Here is a 16893-nt window from a genome sequence, read left to right on the forward strand (position 1 = left end):
TAAAAAAAATTATGCATGACACTACCAATAAAATGAGTAATAATAACTTAATTTTTGTTTTCTATAAACAATCTTCTATTTAAGGGTGGAATATTTGTTCTAAACCATGCATAAGACTGGCCAAAATAATTAAGTTTTGAACTTATCATTTATGTGAAAAAAACATGGGACTTCTTATTTAAAATAAGTAAGAGGTTTTAGATTCGATTATCATCAAAGATTAATTTGAATCACATTATTGCTAGCTTATTGTGAGATTTATTCCACTCAAACCCCCTTTATGTAGATAATATCGTTTGTTAAAAATAAAAATAAAAAACCGTAATGGAATTTACTCTATATAAATCTTGGTGTGCATAGGGCGGCGGGCCTGATTTTTTTGGCGGGTGCATGGAAAAGAAGATCAAGGTTGAATAACTATGCAATGAGCTACGGTTTTTTCCTCTTTATAAATCTTAGGGAGAAGGGAAAACAAACTAACCTAAACCAAAATATCATATTTCACTTAACACTATTGTATAGTAGCATGTCTTTTTATTTGTAAGTAAGATCTTAATGTCGAATTTTGAGGATGATCAATTTTAAATGAAATCAGTATGCTTAACTTATACGTAGTGTGGCTTAAATTCAAATCTCACGCTTCTGTGTAAACATAATGTTGTATTTAATCCCATATATAACAATATAATATATATAAAAATAAGAAGGGGGAGCGAAGGAAGAACAAAAGGCCAGAATTTGCGGCATGGTGACTGGTCTTTCCCGCTCCTATTTAAAGGCATCTCAATCGGCACAAAGTCATGAACTAATCTCAAAATCGATCGCATTACTCATTGGGTGCTTAATTTTTACATTTGGGAAAAAAAAATTAAGTTCCAATGGCAAAGAGATTACCACTAACCCTCTTCATCTCCGTCTTTGTAATATTGGGCAGTAGTATTAGTAGTAGTGTCCATATCCAAGCTGCAGGCAACCCTAATTACAGAGAGGCCCTGGCAAAGTCCATACTCTTCTTTCAGGGACAAAGGTCAGGGAGACTCCCCGCCGGTGCTGCCCAACAAATCACATGGAGGTTCAATTCTGGGCTTTCCGATGGTCGTCTGGCAAATGTAAATATGCTATATACTTAATTACTGCATTGTCTTTTGATTTATATGATTTTTTTTTTTTTTAAAATTTAGTTCGTTATAGATGGTCAATTTCTGGAATATTGCATTACCCTTCATGCATGCAAACCTATTCGCACTATTTGTAATGTGGTCTCTCTATAAGTTAGGGAGGGAAAGAGAAGGTGATGGTACAGTCAGCCGCATACATGTGAGAAATCCGATCAGTGGCAATGTGGTGGATGGAGGCAATGGGGTAGGGAACGTTAAAAGGCTTAACTGTGTTTTTAGGTCAAAGGGAAGTTATTGATAAATAATAAATTTTAATAAATTAAGGCAATCGTTATATATATATATATATATTGCATTTTTGCTCACCATCATTTAGTGTGGTGTATATTCACCACCTTATTTATCACCGTTAGATGAGTTTGAATTTTAAGATTTGTGTTTATCCACTACATGAATCTCGAAATTCAAACTCATATAACGGTGATAAATAGGGTGGTGAGCATACATGACACTAAATGATGGTAAGCAAAAATACTCCCTATATATATTCAAGTTCTAAAAGATGGGGCTAGCTAGGCTAGGGCCTAGCATTTAGATGGTTAGGAGGATTGAAGTAAATTTATTATATATCGTATATATAAGCGTCTGTTTATACCTAAAAAATACTTAATTGCATTGGAATACATAAATTTCAAAATAGAATATTAGAACATAATGCAAAATGAAAGTTATATATTTTCTATCAAAGTGGGAGTCGCGACCTAGGTGAGTGTCTAGACCGGTCTGGATAGTCTAAGTGGGTGCCTAGGTGGTCTTGGTGGGCGCCTAAGCAGTCTTAGTGGGTGCCTAGGTAGATCTATGTGCTATTTCTTAATTTTCAAATATCTAAGGATTAATCGAAATGGTGGCTTGCCGCCACCTAACGTCTATACATGAATTTTTAGAACAGTGTATATATTAAGGGGGGGTGTGAAGCATATATATATGCTCTTACATGTGATTTGAAATTTTAATCCGAAAATATTGTTTCAATGGATAATGCTTGGAGTATCACCAACTGATCGTTTTGCTGCTTGCTTTATATATGTGCAAAGATGATAGACACGTGCAAAGCATATGAACAAAAAGAAAGAAAAATATGAGTGCAAATAAAATCTTCTGAATTTAGTCTCTAAGCTTTATCAAAAGTAGGGAAGGTCACATGATTCCTTCACAAAGAAAAAGATGTAAAAAGAAAAGGAACAGTGAATGTAATGAAAACAAGCACTTTGGTTTTCCTCTTCTTTTTTACCTACTATGTTTGTACAAGGTAAATTTATTAAGTATGTGTATTGTGGCAATATTTCAAATTAATCACGCAATGCACTGTTATATGTTTTATATTTTCTACGTTTAATATTATGTAATTGATTTACAATAATATCATATTAATAATATCCTATTACACAAAATAAAAAGCCAAATCTTTTCAAAATTCTAATGAAATTACGAAAAAGTCATGAGTGTTTCATTGGAATGAGAAGTTACTTGTCTCGTGTACCAAATATTATTGTGTAGACAAAATTTGATTGGTGACAAACATGAACCTTCGACCTATATGAAAATATTTGCATCAATTTTGCAGGTGGACTTAACTGGAGGATACTATGACGCTGGAGACAATGTCAAGTTCAACTTCCCAATGGCATTCACCACCACAATGCTGTCATGGGGAGCACTTGAATATGGCAAGCGCATTGGCACCCAGTTAACAGAAACCCGGGCAGCGATACGGTGGGCCACGGATTATCTTCTAAAGTGTGCTAGGCAAACGCCCGGTAAACTCTATGTTGGGGTCGGTGACCCAAACATGGACCATAAATGTTGGGAGAGGCCAGAAGACATGGACACGCTCAGAACCGTGTACTCAGTCTCACCAAGCAACCCGGGCTCGGACGTTGCTGGAGAGACAGCCGCTGCATTAGCGGCTGCTTCTTTAGTTTTCCGGAAGGTTGATCCGAAATACTCAAAGTTGCTGTTGAACACGGCCAAGAATGTGATGCAGTTTGCAATTCAGTACCGAGGGGCATACAGTGATTCACTTGGATCTGCAGTCTGCCCATTTTATTGCTCATATTCTGGATATAAGGTAGGTAACATAGAATCCGGATCCTCTTTATCCTTGCTAGATTTTGCGTCAATTTTTTATTTGTTAATTTATTGACCTTTCCAATTTGGTAAAAAAATAAAAATAAATTCAGGATGAGCTACTGTGGGGAGCTGCATGGCTTTTTAGAGCAAGTAATGAACTTTATTATTACAATTTTATGAAATCCTTGGGAGCTAGTGATTCAACAGACATTTTCAGCTGGGACAACAAATTTGCTGGTGCTTATGTTTTATTATCAAGGGTACAAATTCTATACTCATCATCAACCTTTTTCCACCTTATTTCAGTACAACTGTTCTATTAAGGGCCCATTTCATATATAACGATTCGTTTTAGTTTTCAGACATTTGTTTTCACTTTGTTTGAAAACTAAATAATTTATTTGTTAAATGTATTTGGTAATGTTTTTCAGTTTTCAAAATACTAAAAGATGAAAACTCAAAATTAAAATGATTTTCAAAAGGCCTCAAATTAATTTTTATTATTCTTACTTTAATTATAAATTTATAAATTCTAACAAAATGCTGTATATATTTCTCAGAGGGCACTGTTGAACAACGACAAAAACTTTGAGCCATATAAACAACAAGCTGAGCAATTTATGTGTCGGATTTTGCCTAACTCACCCTCTTCAAGTACTCAATATACACAAGGTAAACATAGTTGTTTTCACTAGTGGTTCATCATTTCAGCCAATTTTTGACCTGCCAAATTCTCAGTAAGTATGGATTCAAATATAGAATACGGAGATTATAGTAGGATTGTTATTAGCAATCTAAAATGGTTATTCGTGCATTCTTCCTTCCCTTGTTTTTCCGTGAGAGAGTAGTGTAAAATAAATGTGTTCTAACCATGTATATTCGTTTAAAATATAGGAGGGCTCATATATAAGCTGCCTGGAAGTAACCTCCAATATGTAACCTCAATAACATTCTTGCTTACTACCTATTCCAAGTACATGGCTGTCAGAAAGCTCACATTCAACTGTGGTACCCTCGTCGTCACTCCGAAGACCTTAAGAAACCTTGCAAAACAACAGGTACATCACTTAATCCTGCGTGACAGTGTCAAACTGTAAATTTGAACCACTAATTATTATGTTAATTATCATCTAAGTGTTTACTTTAAGTTCAATCATTTATCATTTTATACAGGGGCTGATTTTTATTGACATTTTTAGGTGGACTACATATTAGGGGTAAACCCTCTGAAGATGTCCTACATGGTAGGGTATGGACCCTACTATCCCAAGAGAATTCACCACAGAGGATCCTCGTTGCCTTCATTGGCAAGCCATCCTCAGACCATAGGTTGTGATGGTGGTTTCCAACCATTCTTTTATTCGTTAAACCCAAACCCTAACATCCTAGTTGGAGCCGTTGTTGGAGGTCCAAACCAGAACGATGGGTTCCCAGATGACCGCAGTGATTACAGTCACTCGGAGCCTGCAACGTACATAAATGGCGCTATTGTAGGACCCTTGGCATACTTTGCAGGGAGCTTATAAAGTTGATTGGAGACCTCATTAATCAGGGGTTTTATATTAATTGTAAACAACTATCTATTGTCCCCAAAGGGGTATATATTTATGTGTGTGTGTGTGTGTGTATCTCACCACGAAATGGAAGGGATGTTTCAGTGTTTTCCTCTTTCCTAGTTTGATGTGGTAATTGGATGATGACCTTAGTTGAAAAATTAGATGATGATCTTAGGCTCACAATGAGCAGCAGCTTATAAGATTTAAGCATTTGAATTTTAAGACTCAGTGTCAAAGAGTTTCTCTTTCTTTCTTTGTTTTTTTTTTTCTTTTTTCTTTTCTTCTCTATATGGTTCCCGTTTATCTCAAAATCTAACTATATGTTAAGAACTAGCTAGCTACGAGTGGAATTTGTCATTCTGATGGCTGTCCTAGGTAACAATCATTTCAATCTTCACACCACAGGCTACCTCAATGTGTGGAGAGTAAGAGGTTACATATCCTCTAGAAACTTTTGGAGAACTTGTTCAACTATCAAAGAAGATGAAAGGAAGAAGTTTCGTAATAGGACACAATTTACTTTAATGTGAACGAATAAATAACAGATGAGGCTTTAAAATCCCCCACTTCATATTCAATATTAAGTTGAAAGCAGAGATGTGTTTTGAACACTTCTTTGTGATCTTCCATCATATATAGTAGGCTGCAATCGTTTGTGAATTTGGACTTTCCAAATATATTGAAAGTATATACTACTACTAAGAAAAGCAGACGCCAGTACACCACTACTGAGAGAAGTATTGCATTCTTTTAGAATTTGGACTTCTTGTTATTTTACTCTTTGGATGACTCTAGACTTGTTAAATTGATTCAACTGGGAATGGCCTCTAGAATTTGGACTTCTCTTAGTACTATGGTCTATTAGTATTTCTTTTCACTTGTAAATGAGAGGTCTTAGGTTCAATTCACGCCAAAAGTAAATTCGAACCACATTATTGCTAACCCTTTGTGAAGCTAAACCCATCTCATTCCTCATAGTGTAGATAATATAGTTTGTTCAAAAAAAAAAAAAAAAAAAAAAAAAAAAGAAGTGAATACAATTCAATTAAGATCTAGAAAAAACAGTGTCGTTTTAATTACCCACTTTCAATCCAATTAAAACATTTTTCATTGAGTCCTAGAAATGAAGGACAATCATTCATTGCTAATTAAGGCGTTGAACCCAACAAATCTTAGTTTTTGTGAGTTACCTCTTAGCATGCCTCAAGTGACTGAGAAATTTCACCACACTATAATACTAGTGGCTGGGCGGTTTAAATTTGTTAATTTATTGACCTTTTCACTTTGGTAAAAACAAAATCACGATGAGCTGCTGTGGGGAGCTGCATGGCTTTTTAGAGCAATAAATGAAGTTTTAGGATTTATCTGCATACAAAAATCCACGAATGTTCATATAAAAACTAGCGTGTAAAAATACAGTATTAGGATTTAACTGCATGGTAAGATATTGTTCACCAAGAACAGTTAATATATCAGCACCAAAGAATGGTACAGTATACTATTGCTAGTCATCATACTTTCACTGCGAAGAACTGAAAGATGCAATTGCATCCATTTCTTCTTGCAAAAGAAGGGCATCAATAAATACATCCAGATTCTCTCCCTGCATCACATCATTTATCGAATGATGAGTGATGCCAACACGGTGATCCGTTACACGTCCTTGAGGAAAATTGTATGTACGGATGCGTTCAGATCTATCCCCACTACCAATCTGTTCAATGTGTTGAGCGCCATAAATCAATATTGAAAGCAAAGCCAAACCAAATTGTATCAACTAAAATTCATCATATCATGCGTACCTGTTGAGATCGAAGTTTTGTTCGATTGGCGTGAAGTCTAGACCTCTCTATCTCATAAAGCTTTGCACACAACACCTTAAGTGCCTTGGCTTTGTTCTACAAGGACCCCCAAAATTGGAAACGAGAAATATAGTAAAGAACAAGGACTACAAGAAGAAAAATAAATAAATACCAAAAAAGATAATTAGCCTGTACGTTATCAGAATGCTCACGTAATGGAGGTCAACAATCATACATTGTACATCACGGATGTTGCAAAAGAATTCAATGAATGAGTATGATTACAAAAAAAGTTGCCCATGCCCACTTTGACCTATAAATATTTGTGACATCATTTAGGCATGGGTGCTTCAGAGAAGGCGGGGTACGTTGGGAGAACAATTTGTGAAATTTTCAAGTTTCAGGCTACGATGAATGTCAGCTTAGGGGTTTTAGGGTTTAGGGAATAAAAGAAGGACATACGAATTTGTAGTTCTCCATCTAATTTGCTAAAGTGACCAACAATGTTTAGAATAAGTTATTGCCGGTGAAAAAATGATATAGTAACAGATGATATACATTTATAATTTTATACATAGTTCAGGAAAAAACTCCTATTGTATTTCACTAGATTTTTCTAATAAAACTGTACTAGGAAAATTATCAACTCCAAATAACAAAAGAAAAAAGAATCTTAAGCTCAAGGATACAAAAACTATAATTTAGCTGAAAAAGGTTTTGGTAATACCATATGTTGGGATCGCTCGTCTTGTATGGCTACAGTCATGCCAGTTGGAATATGAGTTATTCTAACAGCACTGTTAGTTGTATTTGCATGTTGACCACCTGAACCACCAGATCTATACGTGTCAATTCTCAAATCTTCGTTCCTCAGGTGGACATCTACCTGCAGCAATCCCATATACATATGGTCAGAAAAAATAATATCATTTTGAAAGCAAAATCACAAATAACCAAAACGTCCGGATGTCAAACAGTGAATACAAGAAACTTATGTCGATAGATAAATGTTAGATTCAGTCTTCCAACTAAAAAGGTTAGCACGTAGAACCTCATCAGCTTGAGGAAGGATAGCAACAGAAACAGCACTAGTGTGAATACGTCCAGACTTCTCTGTCACAGGAACTCGCTGCCAAAACAACATAGTCAGTATTTTTGCGGGCAACTGTAAGTACTGCATTGAGCAGGTGGGAGGCAAACCTGTACTCTGTGAACCCCACTCTCAAATTTAAGTTTCCCATAAACATCAGCTCCTGAGATCGCTGCAGTAGCTTCCTGGAAAGACGTTATGATTAGCACGTAGCATTGCATACATTAGGTGTTTAAAGCATCGAGCTCAAACTGGGTCTGTTGAAATGCGTGAGTTAAAATCAGACATCACACCTTATATCCTTTAAGATCAGACTCAGTTATATCCACCACTTCAAACTTCCAGCCTTTCTTTTGTGAGAATCTATCATACCTGTGGTTATTTGTTATACGCACAAGATGAGACTCTCGACAGAAAATGCATACAAGAACTTACAACTATTTATACAAACTTACATTTTAAATATGTCCATTGCAAACAAAGAAGCCTCGTCCCCACCAGTTCCTAATGAAATCTTTTGTCATATAAAAAATAAAAAAATAAAAGACATACAATGGAATAAAAATTTGTTGGGCAGGTGCTTAATACCTGCTCTGACCTCTAATATGCAATCCCTCTCATCAGCATCATCCTTAGGAAGCAGGGACTTGAGCAACAAATTGTGCAGCCTTCTTTCTTCGTGGATGGCTTGATCCAATTCGGTAGTTACCATATCAAGCATGTCTTTTTCTTGAGAACATTCATCGATGAGAGTCCTCAAACCATTAATCTCCTACAGAGTAGAGAAGCAAACAAATGATTTAGTTCTGTCTGCACAAGGATAACAGTTTATGTTGAAGGTTTTGTTCTAATGTCAGTACCTTGGTTGTGGCTCTTAGACGACTTATAAGGTCCATGGAAGTGCTGAGTTTCCGTAGCTCCTTGTTTGCCCTTGCATACTCTTCTGCCGAGGCATCAGGCTATCTTCAAGCAAAAGGTCCAACACCATTTCAATTCCAAAATTTGTTTTTTGTTCTTAAGTCAAACACTACATATAACTATAATTCGGCAAACACAGAGTCAACGACATAGGTAAACCTGGTTAATGAGATTGTGAAGAAAACCACTCCTCTGCTCGATATGCGATAACCTTTGCTCCATGATCTTAATAAGTTTCGGAGATAAATCAGGCTCCAATTCTGCTCATTTTTTTTTTCATTTATATAAAAGTAAAACTAAATTAAACATAAAGAAAGCAACATCGAAGAAGAAAGTATCACTGCTAACAGAAACAGCAAACGAACCCGTTGAGAATGAACGAAGAATTCGAAAAGGATGGGAAAAGGCAGCCACTGCTGGTCGGACCAAATTACGCCACACTCGGCTTCTCATTGTTACACTCCCTTCCAGAAACCCCTCCCCTTTAGTATGAACAAATCCAAACGAAAGTAGCAGTAAATCTGAAATTCGAATAACACAAGAACACTACAACGAATTAAGACAGTTTAAGGAGAGATTAAATTTTACAACAAAAAAGGTACAATTTCAAGAATTCATAATCTCCGTGCCAACCAACAATTGCTAATTAATTAACCCACGGAATTTCCGGAAATGAAATTAATAAAAAAAACAAAAAGATTAAGAAAAGTAACAAAAAGAAGCACCTATGACTGAAAGCAAAAGAAGCAAATGATAAAATCAGCTTAGCTTGTGGGAAAGTGCTTGCGTTGCGACTTGCGACTTGCGACTTGCGAGTGATTGAGTTGAGTTGTTGTATTGCACTGTCTAGTTTGTAAAGAAAGGCAAATTAGAAGACGAAGCCGTGGGCTCGATTAAGACCAGGAAGGAACAGGCAGGAAGGAACAAGCAGTGGGCTTAAGCTTAACCTAGGTTACTGTTTGGTCCACACGAGTGGGCTCGACTAATTGACATTTTTTTAGTCAAAAGAAATAAAAAAACAAAATATATATATATATATATATATATATATATATATATTTGCACTTTTATATGTTTTTAGGAGGTGGACTCCTTTAGTCAACGAGGGAAAGATAAATGAGATTTCAAATTTACAACCCTCCCCTGAAATGGAACTTATGTTTACATTTTTTCGAAAACATAAAATGAGATGTAAATGTGGTTTATACGTCACAAATTTGTATCTTTTTATTGGACCATTGGGAAATCGGACACGTAGTGGGCACAACATACCCGATAATTCCAAGAATATCTCGTTTTTGTCTAAACTCGTTTCTCTTTTCTTTCTCAGGGAACATCACATTCATAGATCCGAGATCCGCATCTATGAATTGGAAGGGCCGAATGGTCCATCCATTCTCTTTCTTCGTAAGTTTTACAATGACTTTTTTGGTTTTTTTTTGTTTTTAAAACTTGTCAATAATGTAGATTGCGCAGAGCTAGCTATTGGAAATTTTGAGAATTTAGCTTTTCTGATGAGAATAACATAGTGAAAATTGTAGAATATAAATCAGAGGCAGCAGGCTGGTCTGGCATGTCTGCTATGTGCTGTGTTTTTGTATTTGCTTATTATCCTCTTCAACGAAATTGATCGGAAATTCTATAATGCTCTGGAGTATCGGAAATTCCTATACTGGCATGAGCACTAGCTTGAGCACCATTAGTAGACCAAAGTGAATGCAGCCGCATCACCCGGGGGATAGTCTGAAATTCTGGGTGTCGATAAACCCATGGAAACCATACAAGCAGTATTATGCGAGGCCTTGTCTTGCCCAGACATCTGTGAGCCAAAAACCATGTGTCAGTGACAAGAATCCTAACAAAACTTAACTGTGAAAAAGTTGCAAATGCTGGTCTGCCAATAATCACAGAAAGGCACCCCACATAAAGTGATCTAACATCACTGTCATTGGATCATAACAGCAACACTGTAAATAACCAGGTTGCTATGGTGAAATAACAGAACTTCCAGACAATTAATCGAGACAGGGTCACGGTATCCCAAGATGTTAAAGCAAACCAAACCCAGGCCAAGCGCCTAGATTACCTAAGTTGAATGGCAACATACCATAAAAATCTCATAAAAATTATCAAAACCAACAAGGAATTCAACCAAAAAAGAGAGATCAAGGAACCATTTAAGGGAGCTTCTACTAGAGATTCGGTGAATTTGAGCAAATAATAGTTTTCTCTCTGGATATACTCTTTAAAGAAATTGAAAAGAAAGTGAAATATATATATATATATATATATATTCACAAACAAATAATGTGAAACGAATTATGAAAATATTAAAGGACCTGACCTCTGTATACGCTGGATTTTGAGCGGGTGGACTGGTGGATTTGACTTCCGTAGATCGCAGGCAGAACCCTAGCTCAAAATGACATAGTAAAATGCAGACAAAAAGAACCTTCTGCTTTGCTTGATGAGACTCTGGTTTATATTGTCTAACACTGTGACCAGCTCAAAATCAACCTTGTCTTCAGCAATAAGTCATGGACACGACATTCCTAATACTCAGCCTTGTGACAAGCCCTATCAAGTTGACACTGGCTCAAATGATCAACAGCAATCATGGGAAAAAAATTCAGTATCAACAGCATCTGCATGAACCATTCACAACTGAACCATGATCCATCGAGCATGCTGGCAAATCAGGCACAACCAGTGTGGTTTACTTCTGCTCGTTTGTTACCAGTAGTCATTGCAAGAGCATATTCCATCATTAAAGTGGTGGAACCGGTTTGAGTCTCTCACAAAAATCTCTTTCTGAAGTAGATTTGATGCTAACTTCATGAAGTTATGGCAGTCCACGCAGATTCTTATGTTCTTCATTATTTTTATAGCAGTCCGACCACAATTTGAACTACCTTCATTCATAATAGCAAATACTAAAGCTAGCTTTTCACTATGATGGTACAACTGCTCCTCTTTGTGTTCCTCTTCCACATCATGCACTGACAAGCTTGTGTCTGGAACATAACCCATTTCTCTTAACCGCACAATCAGTTCTTCTAAATTCCTGAAGATAGCGTTCCTTTCTGGATGATGTTGGCCTCCAGAGCAAAACTCATGGACCCGATTTCCAATCTCAATCCAGCTTAATCCAGGTTCCTTTTTCACTCTAGACCCTTTCATTTCCTTCCTAATTAGGCCTGCTTCACCAAATTTACCGTCAGAGCAAAACATGTTTGACATTTGTACATAACCTAATGAATTGTCTGGTGCTAGCTCTTTCAGTCGATCTGCTGCTAACTTGGCCAACGGTGTTTTTCCATGCTTTCTACATGACCCGAGGAGTGCACTCCAGACTACAGAATCAGGCTCCATTGGCATTCGACTTAGAAGCTCCTCAGCCTCAACAATCTGTCCAGCTCGACCAAGAATATCAACCATGCAGGCGTAATGATCAAGTTGAGGTACAATACCATATACCTCAATCATGGAGTCAAAGATGCGAGTTCCTTCTTCTACCAGTCCAGCATGGCTACAAGCACAGAGGAGAGAAACAAAGGTGGCAGGATCAGGTTGGACGTTCATACGTGAGAAGAGATGCAACGCCTCTGTAGCTTGTCCATACAAGGCATAAGCCTTAATCATTGTATTCCACGAAATGACATCACGAAGTTCAATTCCATCAAACACCTTCTTAGACAAGGAAATGGAGCCACACCTAGCATAGGCATGGATCAAGGCATTTGCAAGTACTGTGTCACACTCAAAGCCAGCTTTGATCACTTGTGAATGAACTGCCAAGGTGTGGCGCTCGGTTGCAAGGCTTGCATAAGCTTTCAAAACAATTGAGAAAGTATACCTGTCGGGAACTAAGTTCTCACGACGCAATTGACGAAAGAGGAAGAGTGATTCTTCAGGGTCTCGCTCTGCAAAAGTTGTTATGATGCCAGTCCATGCAACAATATCCCGATGACAACTTGTCTCCAAGAAAAGCCTGTAACAGTCCGCAACATCTCCTCCAACATCTGAATAAGCTTTAACTAACGCAGTGGCAACTTCAATTTTTAATATAAGCCCGGTTCTGATCGTGAGACAGTGCAATTGGAAACAAAACTTAGAAACCACATTATCATCAAGGCCGTTGCTTCTGCATAAGGATGAGAGGACGCTGAGAAGTGTAGCATGATCAAACCCAATTCCGTCAAGGTACATTTGTATGAAAAGATGAATAGCTTGAGCCCCAAGTCCGCGATACCGGTACCCTGCAATCATTGAATTCCAAGATATAAGATTCCGGAACTCCATGCTCTTAAACACATTCCACGCCTCGTCTTTACTAGCATCATAAACACCTCCAGGATTACAAATCTTGCCGTACAGAGTAATAAGAGCATTTGCAACGTAAACACAAGCATCCAAAGACATTTTCAAAGCAAGCGCATGTACCTGCTGACCATAAACACCGTCACTCTCCGGGAGTGAGCTGAGCACGCTGGTGAAAGCAAATTCGTTGGGGCGGTGATGAACCAACATGCCAGCAAATAAACTCAAACACCTTTGGGGTTGCCCGCATAGGGCGTACCCGGAAATGAGAGCGGTCCAAGAGACAAGGTTTCTACTGGGCATTCCATCAAACAGTTGGTGGGCGTAGTCCAAGTGACCAAATTTGGCATACATATTGATGAGGTGGTTGGTGACAAAGAGGTCGGGTGGGTGGATGGGGTTGTGGGCGATCATGTAACGGTGCAAAGAGAGGCCGTCTTGGAGGCGGCGGTGGCGGGCACAGGCGTGGAAGAGAGTGGCGTAGGTTTGGGGGCAGTGATGTGGTGGGGGATGAAGGGAGTAGAAGAGTGAGAGCGCTTCCTGGAGGTGGCCGCGGGTGGCGAGAACCCGCACCTGACCGAGCAGATCATTATCATTGGTTTGCACGTCGAGCAGGGTGAAAGATGAGGTGAAGGTTGTCCGATGAGAGATGCGAGACGCGAGGGTGAGAGCACATGGGCGTAACATGACACTTGCTCGTGTGCGGCTTCCTCCTTGACCTCGACCTCCCAAGTAGTCAGCAAAGCCACTGACGGCACCGACAAGCAAGCTCCTTGTCCGTTGTTATTGGGTTGGATTATTATGATGACATCCTATTCCGTTAGTTAGTCCGATCAGTGTCTTGCTGGAATGTATGCATAATTGCACTACTTTTGCACCCAATGTGGTCAGGAAAACGTTACAAGAACCTTGAAACCGCAACCACCATTGATCATGTCCCATAATTATTCTTTGCTTAAAAGCTTACGGTTGTTATAAATAGGCAAAATATCATACTATTTAGTTTCGTAATTATAACACTAAAGGATTGCAAAAAGTGAAATGATATTATTGTTTTCACTTCTTTCCTTTGCTATGTATTGTAATCACATACAGAATGCTCTTTATATAGAATCACATTCATGACAAACCAAAAAGTGAAATGATTGCTCTTTTTGAAAACTTCACACAACAACAATTACATTACTATTACCCTTTTGAAAACATCACATAACAATTACATTACTGTAGACATTCATTCTCACAATTTTACAACAACGGTGCGATAAAAGTGTAGCATCAGGTTTTACTGATTGAAAATAGTTACAGGGATGGATGATAATGCTTTCCTTGGTTCACCTGTACCAATAAAGACTCGCCATCAAGATTGGAGAACCTGCCACATCAAGTTCAATATAACATCTTAACAAACATCCTATCATTGTGCTGTCATCAAATAACATAGTCATTTGTACGAGAGAGAAGCATCGTATGTAAACGATACTTCTTCTAGTGACATAAGCGTGCGCATGTTATGCACGGGTTAAGGACGTGTTTTTCTACCATTCTACGTAATCCTCTTCTGATTAAAAAGGAATGCATGAGCACATCTGGTACACTCATGTGAATGCATGCTTTGACATCCAAAATCCAAAATCAACAGCATGCGGTCAGGGAGTGACACCACACATGTTGTCTGATAATTGCCCATTCTACCTTTTCAACGCATTTGCAGGCAACCTACCATAAAGCCTCTCTGCAAAGTGGGGCTGCCACGAGCACACGGGAGCCCTATCCATTTCATTTGTAACGCCAGTAAATGCTTTTTACTCCAATCGTGCCAGGGAGTGACACCATGCCTCCGGCAGCGGAAGAGAGGAGGGAGAAAGAATAATGCTAGAGAACCCACACATATGCACCGCATCAAGGGCTCATTTGGTAAGTAAGATTGGATTGGAATAGATGGCTCCTGATCTCAAGGGACGTTGAAGGGAGAAATGAAAAAAATTATGACCAACTAGAGGGTAGAACATGGACAATCATGAAGGAAACTTATCATTCCAATCCTTTCCAAAATGTTAGGACTGGAAGGGATGAGTTTTCTTCATGTCCAATTCTCTACTAATTCCTCTAAATAAACATTCACTGCTACCTTCAATTTGCCTTAAAATTTGTGAATTATCCATTTCAATCCAATCCTCCGTACCAAACGATGCCTAATACAAACCACCACATATCCAGACCACATTATTTAACAGGCAGGGACTACTTATCATAAGTTACTATGTTCCGTTAATACATGAATCACCTTCAACATAATGTGGTCAAAAAGTTGAAATGGACAAGAAATTTATACTCACACCAAAAGCTCAAATTCTTAATCAACGGTAGCACTGCCTGAGAAAGCCAAAAGCTAATAAATATAAGTGAATGACCAACCCAAGTAAGACCGTCCACCAAATACAAATAAAACAGGAAACAACACATCTGAGGCCACTCATAGTAATTGGGGTCTTCATACTTTTGTGAAGATATACAAGACAATGGTAAAAGGCTAACACAACTAATTACAGGAGATTGCATTAAGTCAAAAATCCAATGAAATAAATGAAATGAAAGTTGTAGACATCAAAATTTTGGTGAAATAAATGTTAACCAATGCATTAAAATTTCAACGTTCACGTGTCACATAAATTTTACACGTATCGTGTAACTCAACGAAAAATCGAAAAAAATTGTATAAGTCATCAAATAGGACATGTGTCAACACCTGACATAAATGATTTATTTCATCTAAATATTATATTCAAAATTAGGCCTTGAAAAATTCTATAAATAGAAGCGAATTTCATTCATTTCATTGGACCAATTCACATATACATTTCTCTACTCCCAAATTGGAAGATAATTCCCCAAATCCTTGAAGCTATGAAACTCTAAAGCTTTCAAGCATCCTACCTCCCAAATTCCTAAGATCAAGCCCTGACGACCCTTTGGATCAACAACATCAACAAATTTGCACCACTATTCATCCCTAGACCAAGCCTCGACGACCCTTTGGATCAACATCGCATCCACAAATCTATACCCTACGAACATAGAATCAGAGGATCAAATTGTAAAAGAGATTGTAACCCCAAAATTAATACAAAATGTTATTTTGTACACGTGTTATTGTCTCATTCATCGCAGGAATATTCGTGTTTACAAAAGTATATCTTAAAACAGAATTAGACACAAGTAAATAGGGTAATACCAAGTTATAAACCACAGTCTAGACTTGATTACAAATAACCAAATCAGACCACCATGATTTAACACTAGTTTCATAATGCAATCAACATTGCAAGGTTCTACTCCTGTGCTTCCCACCATTCTCTCTTTATCCTTTAACAAACCAACCTAAACTTAAATTGTTTTCAACTTAAAACAATACCTCTTCACTCTTGGCATTGTCCATTCGACATGTATCTGCAACAAATATATAGCCCATATGAGAAACCAGATCCTTTACTGCTAATTTGAATACAAATACTAAATAAACAACCTAAACCCTCAAACCCCACACAAAATACGCACAAATTAACAAATGGTGCTATTTCAACAGGACCATGCTTCTACACCTAGATGCTTGGTAACCAATGAAATATTTCATATATGGAAACTTTGGTATCCAAACCTACAGAAAAGCTACCACATCAACATCAAGGAGCTTACAGTTCCTTGATACTGTCATGGTAGTGTTTCTGTAGGTTTTGGAGCTTACAGTGCAATCACTCATTTGAGAAAAACACGGCGTCTACCATAATGTAACCTTCATATTAGTTCATTAAATTGACTATACCTAACTTCAAAACACAACCTCCATATTAGTCCATATTAGCAATCAAAATATTGAGAATGGCAGCAGCAGAAATCTAAACTCTGTTACTCTAAGTCATCCAGATCATTTACAATACTGGAAGAAACAAACCATTTCA

At 37.6% G+C, this 16893-nt stretch overlaps 3 protein-coding genes across 5 annotated transcripts; 1 reads left to right on the forward strand and 2 right to left on the reverse strand.

Annotated features, from left to right (window-relative positions):
* The first annotated feature begins 878 nt into the window (after positions 1 to 878).
* Positions 879 to 4774, forward strand: LOC137725397 (endoglucanase 9-like). Its single transcript, XM_068464063.1, has 6 exons — positions 879 to 1109; positions 2743 to 3246; positions 3359 to 3508; positions 3809 to 3920; positions 4143 to 4306; positions 4448 to 4774. The coding sequence occupies exons 1-6, from the start codon at positions 879 to 881 to the stop codon at positions 4772 to 4774; spliced, it is 1488 nt and encodes a 495-aa protein (XP_068320164.1).
* A 1372-nt stretch (positions 4775 to 6146) lies between these two features.
* On the reverse strand, positions 6147 to 11096 carry LOC137726914 (peptide chain release factor 1, mitochondrial). Of its 3 annotated transcripts, none has more exons than XM_068465867.1 (12): positions 10959 to 11096; positions 8980 to 9135; positions 8774 to 8874; positions 8557 to 8655; positions 8285 to 8468; positions 8152 to 8200; positions 7990 to 8068; positions 7807 to 7881; positions 7658 to 7735; positions 7334 to 7492; positions 6607 to 6702; positions 6147 to 6518 (listed from the first exon to the last, which is right to left on the reverse strand). In XM_068465867.1, exons 2-12 carry the CDS (start codon positions 9065 to 9067, stop codon positions 6324 to 6326), a joined length of 1203 nt encoding a protein of 400 aa, XP_068321968.1. In that variant the 5' UTR covers positions 9068 to 9135; positions 10959 to 11096; the 3' UTR covers positions 6147 to 6323. The 3 variants fall into 3 exon arrangements, with proteins under 3 accessions (XP_068321968.1, XP_068321967.1, XP_068321966.1); XM_068465865.1 differs by lacking the exon at positions 10959 to 11096 and adding an exon at positions 9340 to 9423 and having other exon boundaries at positions 6148 to 6518; XM_068465866.1 differs by lacking the exon at positions 10959 to 11096 and having other exon boundaries at positions 8980 to 9329.
* Positions 11097 to 11341: 245 nt separating this feature from the next.
* On the reverse strand, positions 11342 to 13837 carry LOC137726913 (pentatricopeptide repeat-containing protein At1g71420). The gene has a single exon (XM_068465864.1). It carries the CDS (start codon positions 13619 to 13621, stop codon positions 11348 to 11350), a length of 2274 nt encoding a protein of 757 aa, XP_068321965.1. The 5' UTR covers positions 13622 to 13837; the 3' UTR covers positions 11342 to 11347.
* Between the last annotated feature and the right edge of the window lie 3056 nt (positions 13838 to 16893).

The sequence above is a fragment of the Pyrus communis genome, chromosome 2, assembly GCF_963583255.1.
Source record: "Pyrus communis chromosome 2, drPyrComm1.1, whole genome shotgun sequence".
Taxonomy (NCBI): domain Eukaryota; kingdom Viridiplantae; phylum Streptophyta; class Magnoliopsida; order Rosales; family Rosaceae; genus Pyrus; species Pyrus communis.

Coding starts and splice junctions, on each gene's coding strand:
- LOC137726914 (XM_068465867.1), bottom strand. CDS start 9,067: ATGAGAAGCCGAGTGTGGCGTAATTTGGTCCGACCAGCAGTGGCTGCC. Junction 8,469..8,556: donor GTCTAAGAGCCACAACCAAG/GTACTGACATTA, acceptor TCTACTCTGTAG/GAGATTAATGGTTTGAGGAC. Junction 8,069..8,151: donor GCAATGGACATATTTAAAAT/GTAAGTTTGTAT, acceptor AAATAACCACAG/GTATGATAGATTCTCACAAA.
- LOC137726913 (XM_068465864.1), bottom strand. CDS start 13,621: ATGTTACGCCCATGTGCTCTCACCCTCGCGTCTCGCATCTCTCATCGG.
- LOC137725397 (XM_068464063.1), top strand. CDS start 879: ATGGCAAAGAGATTACCACTAACCCTCTTCATCTCCGTCTTTGTAATA. Junction 3,921..4,142: donor AAGTACTCAATATACACAAG/GTAAACATAGTT, acceptor TTTAAAATATAG/GAGGGCTCATATATAAGCTG. Junction 4,307..4,447: donor GAAACCTTGCAAAACAACAG/GTACATCACTTA, acceptor TGACATTTTTAG/GTGGACTACATATTAGGGGT.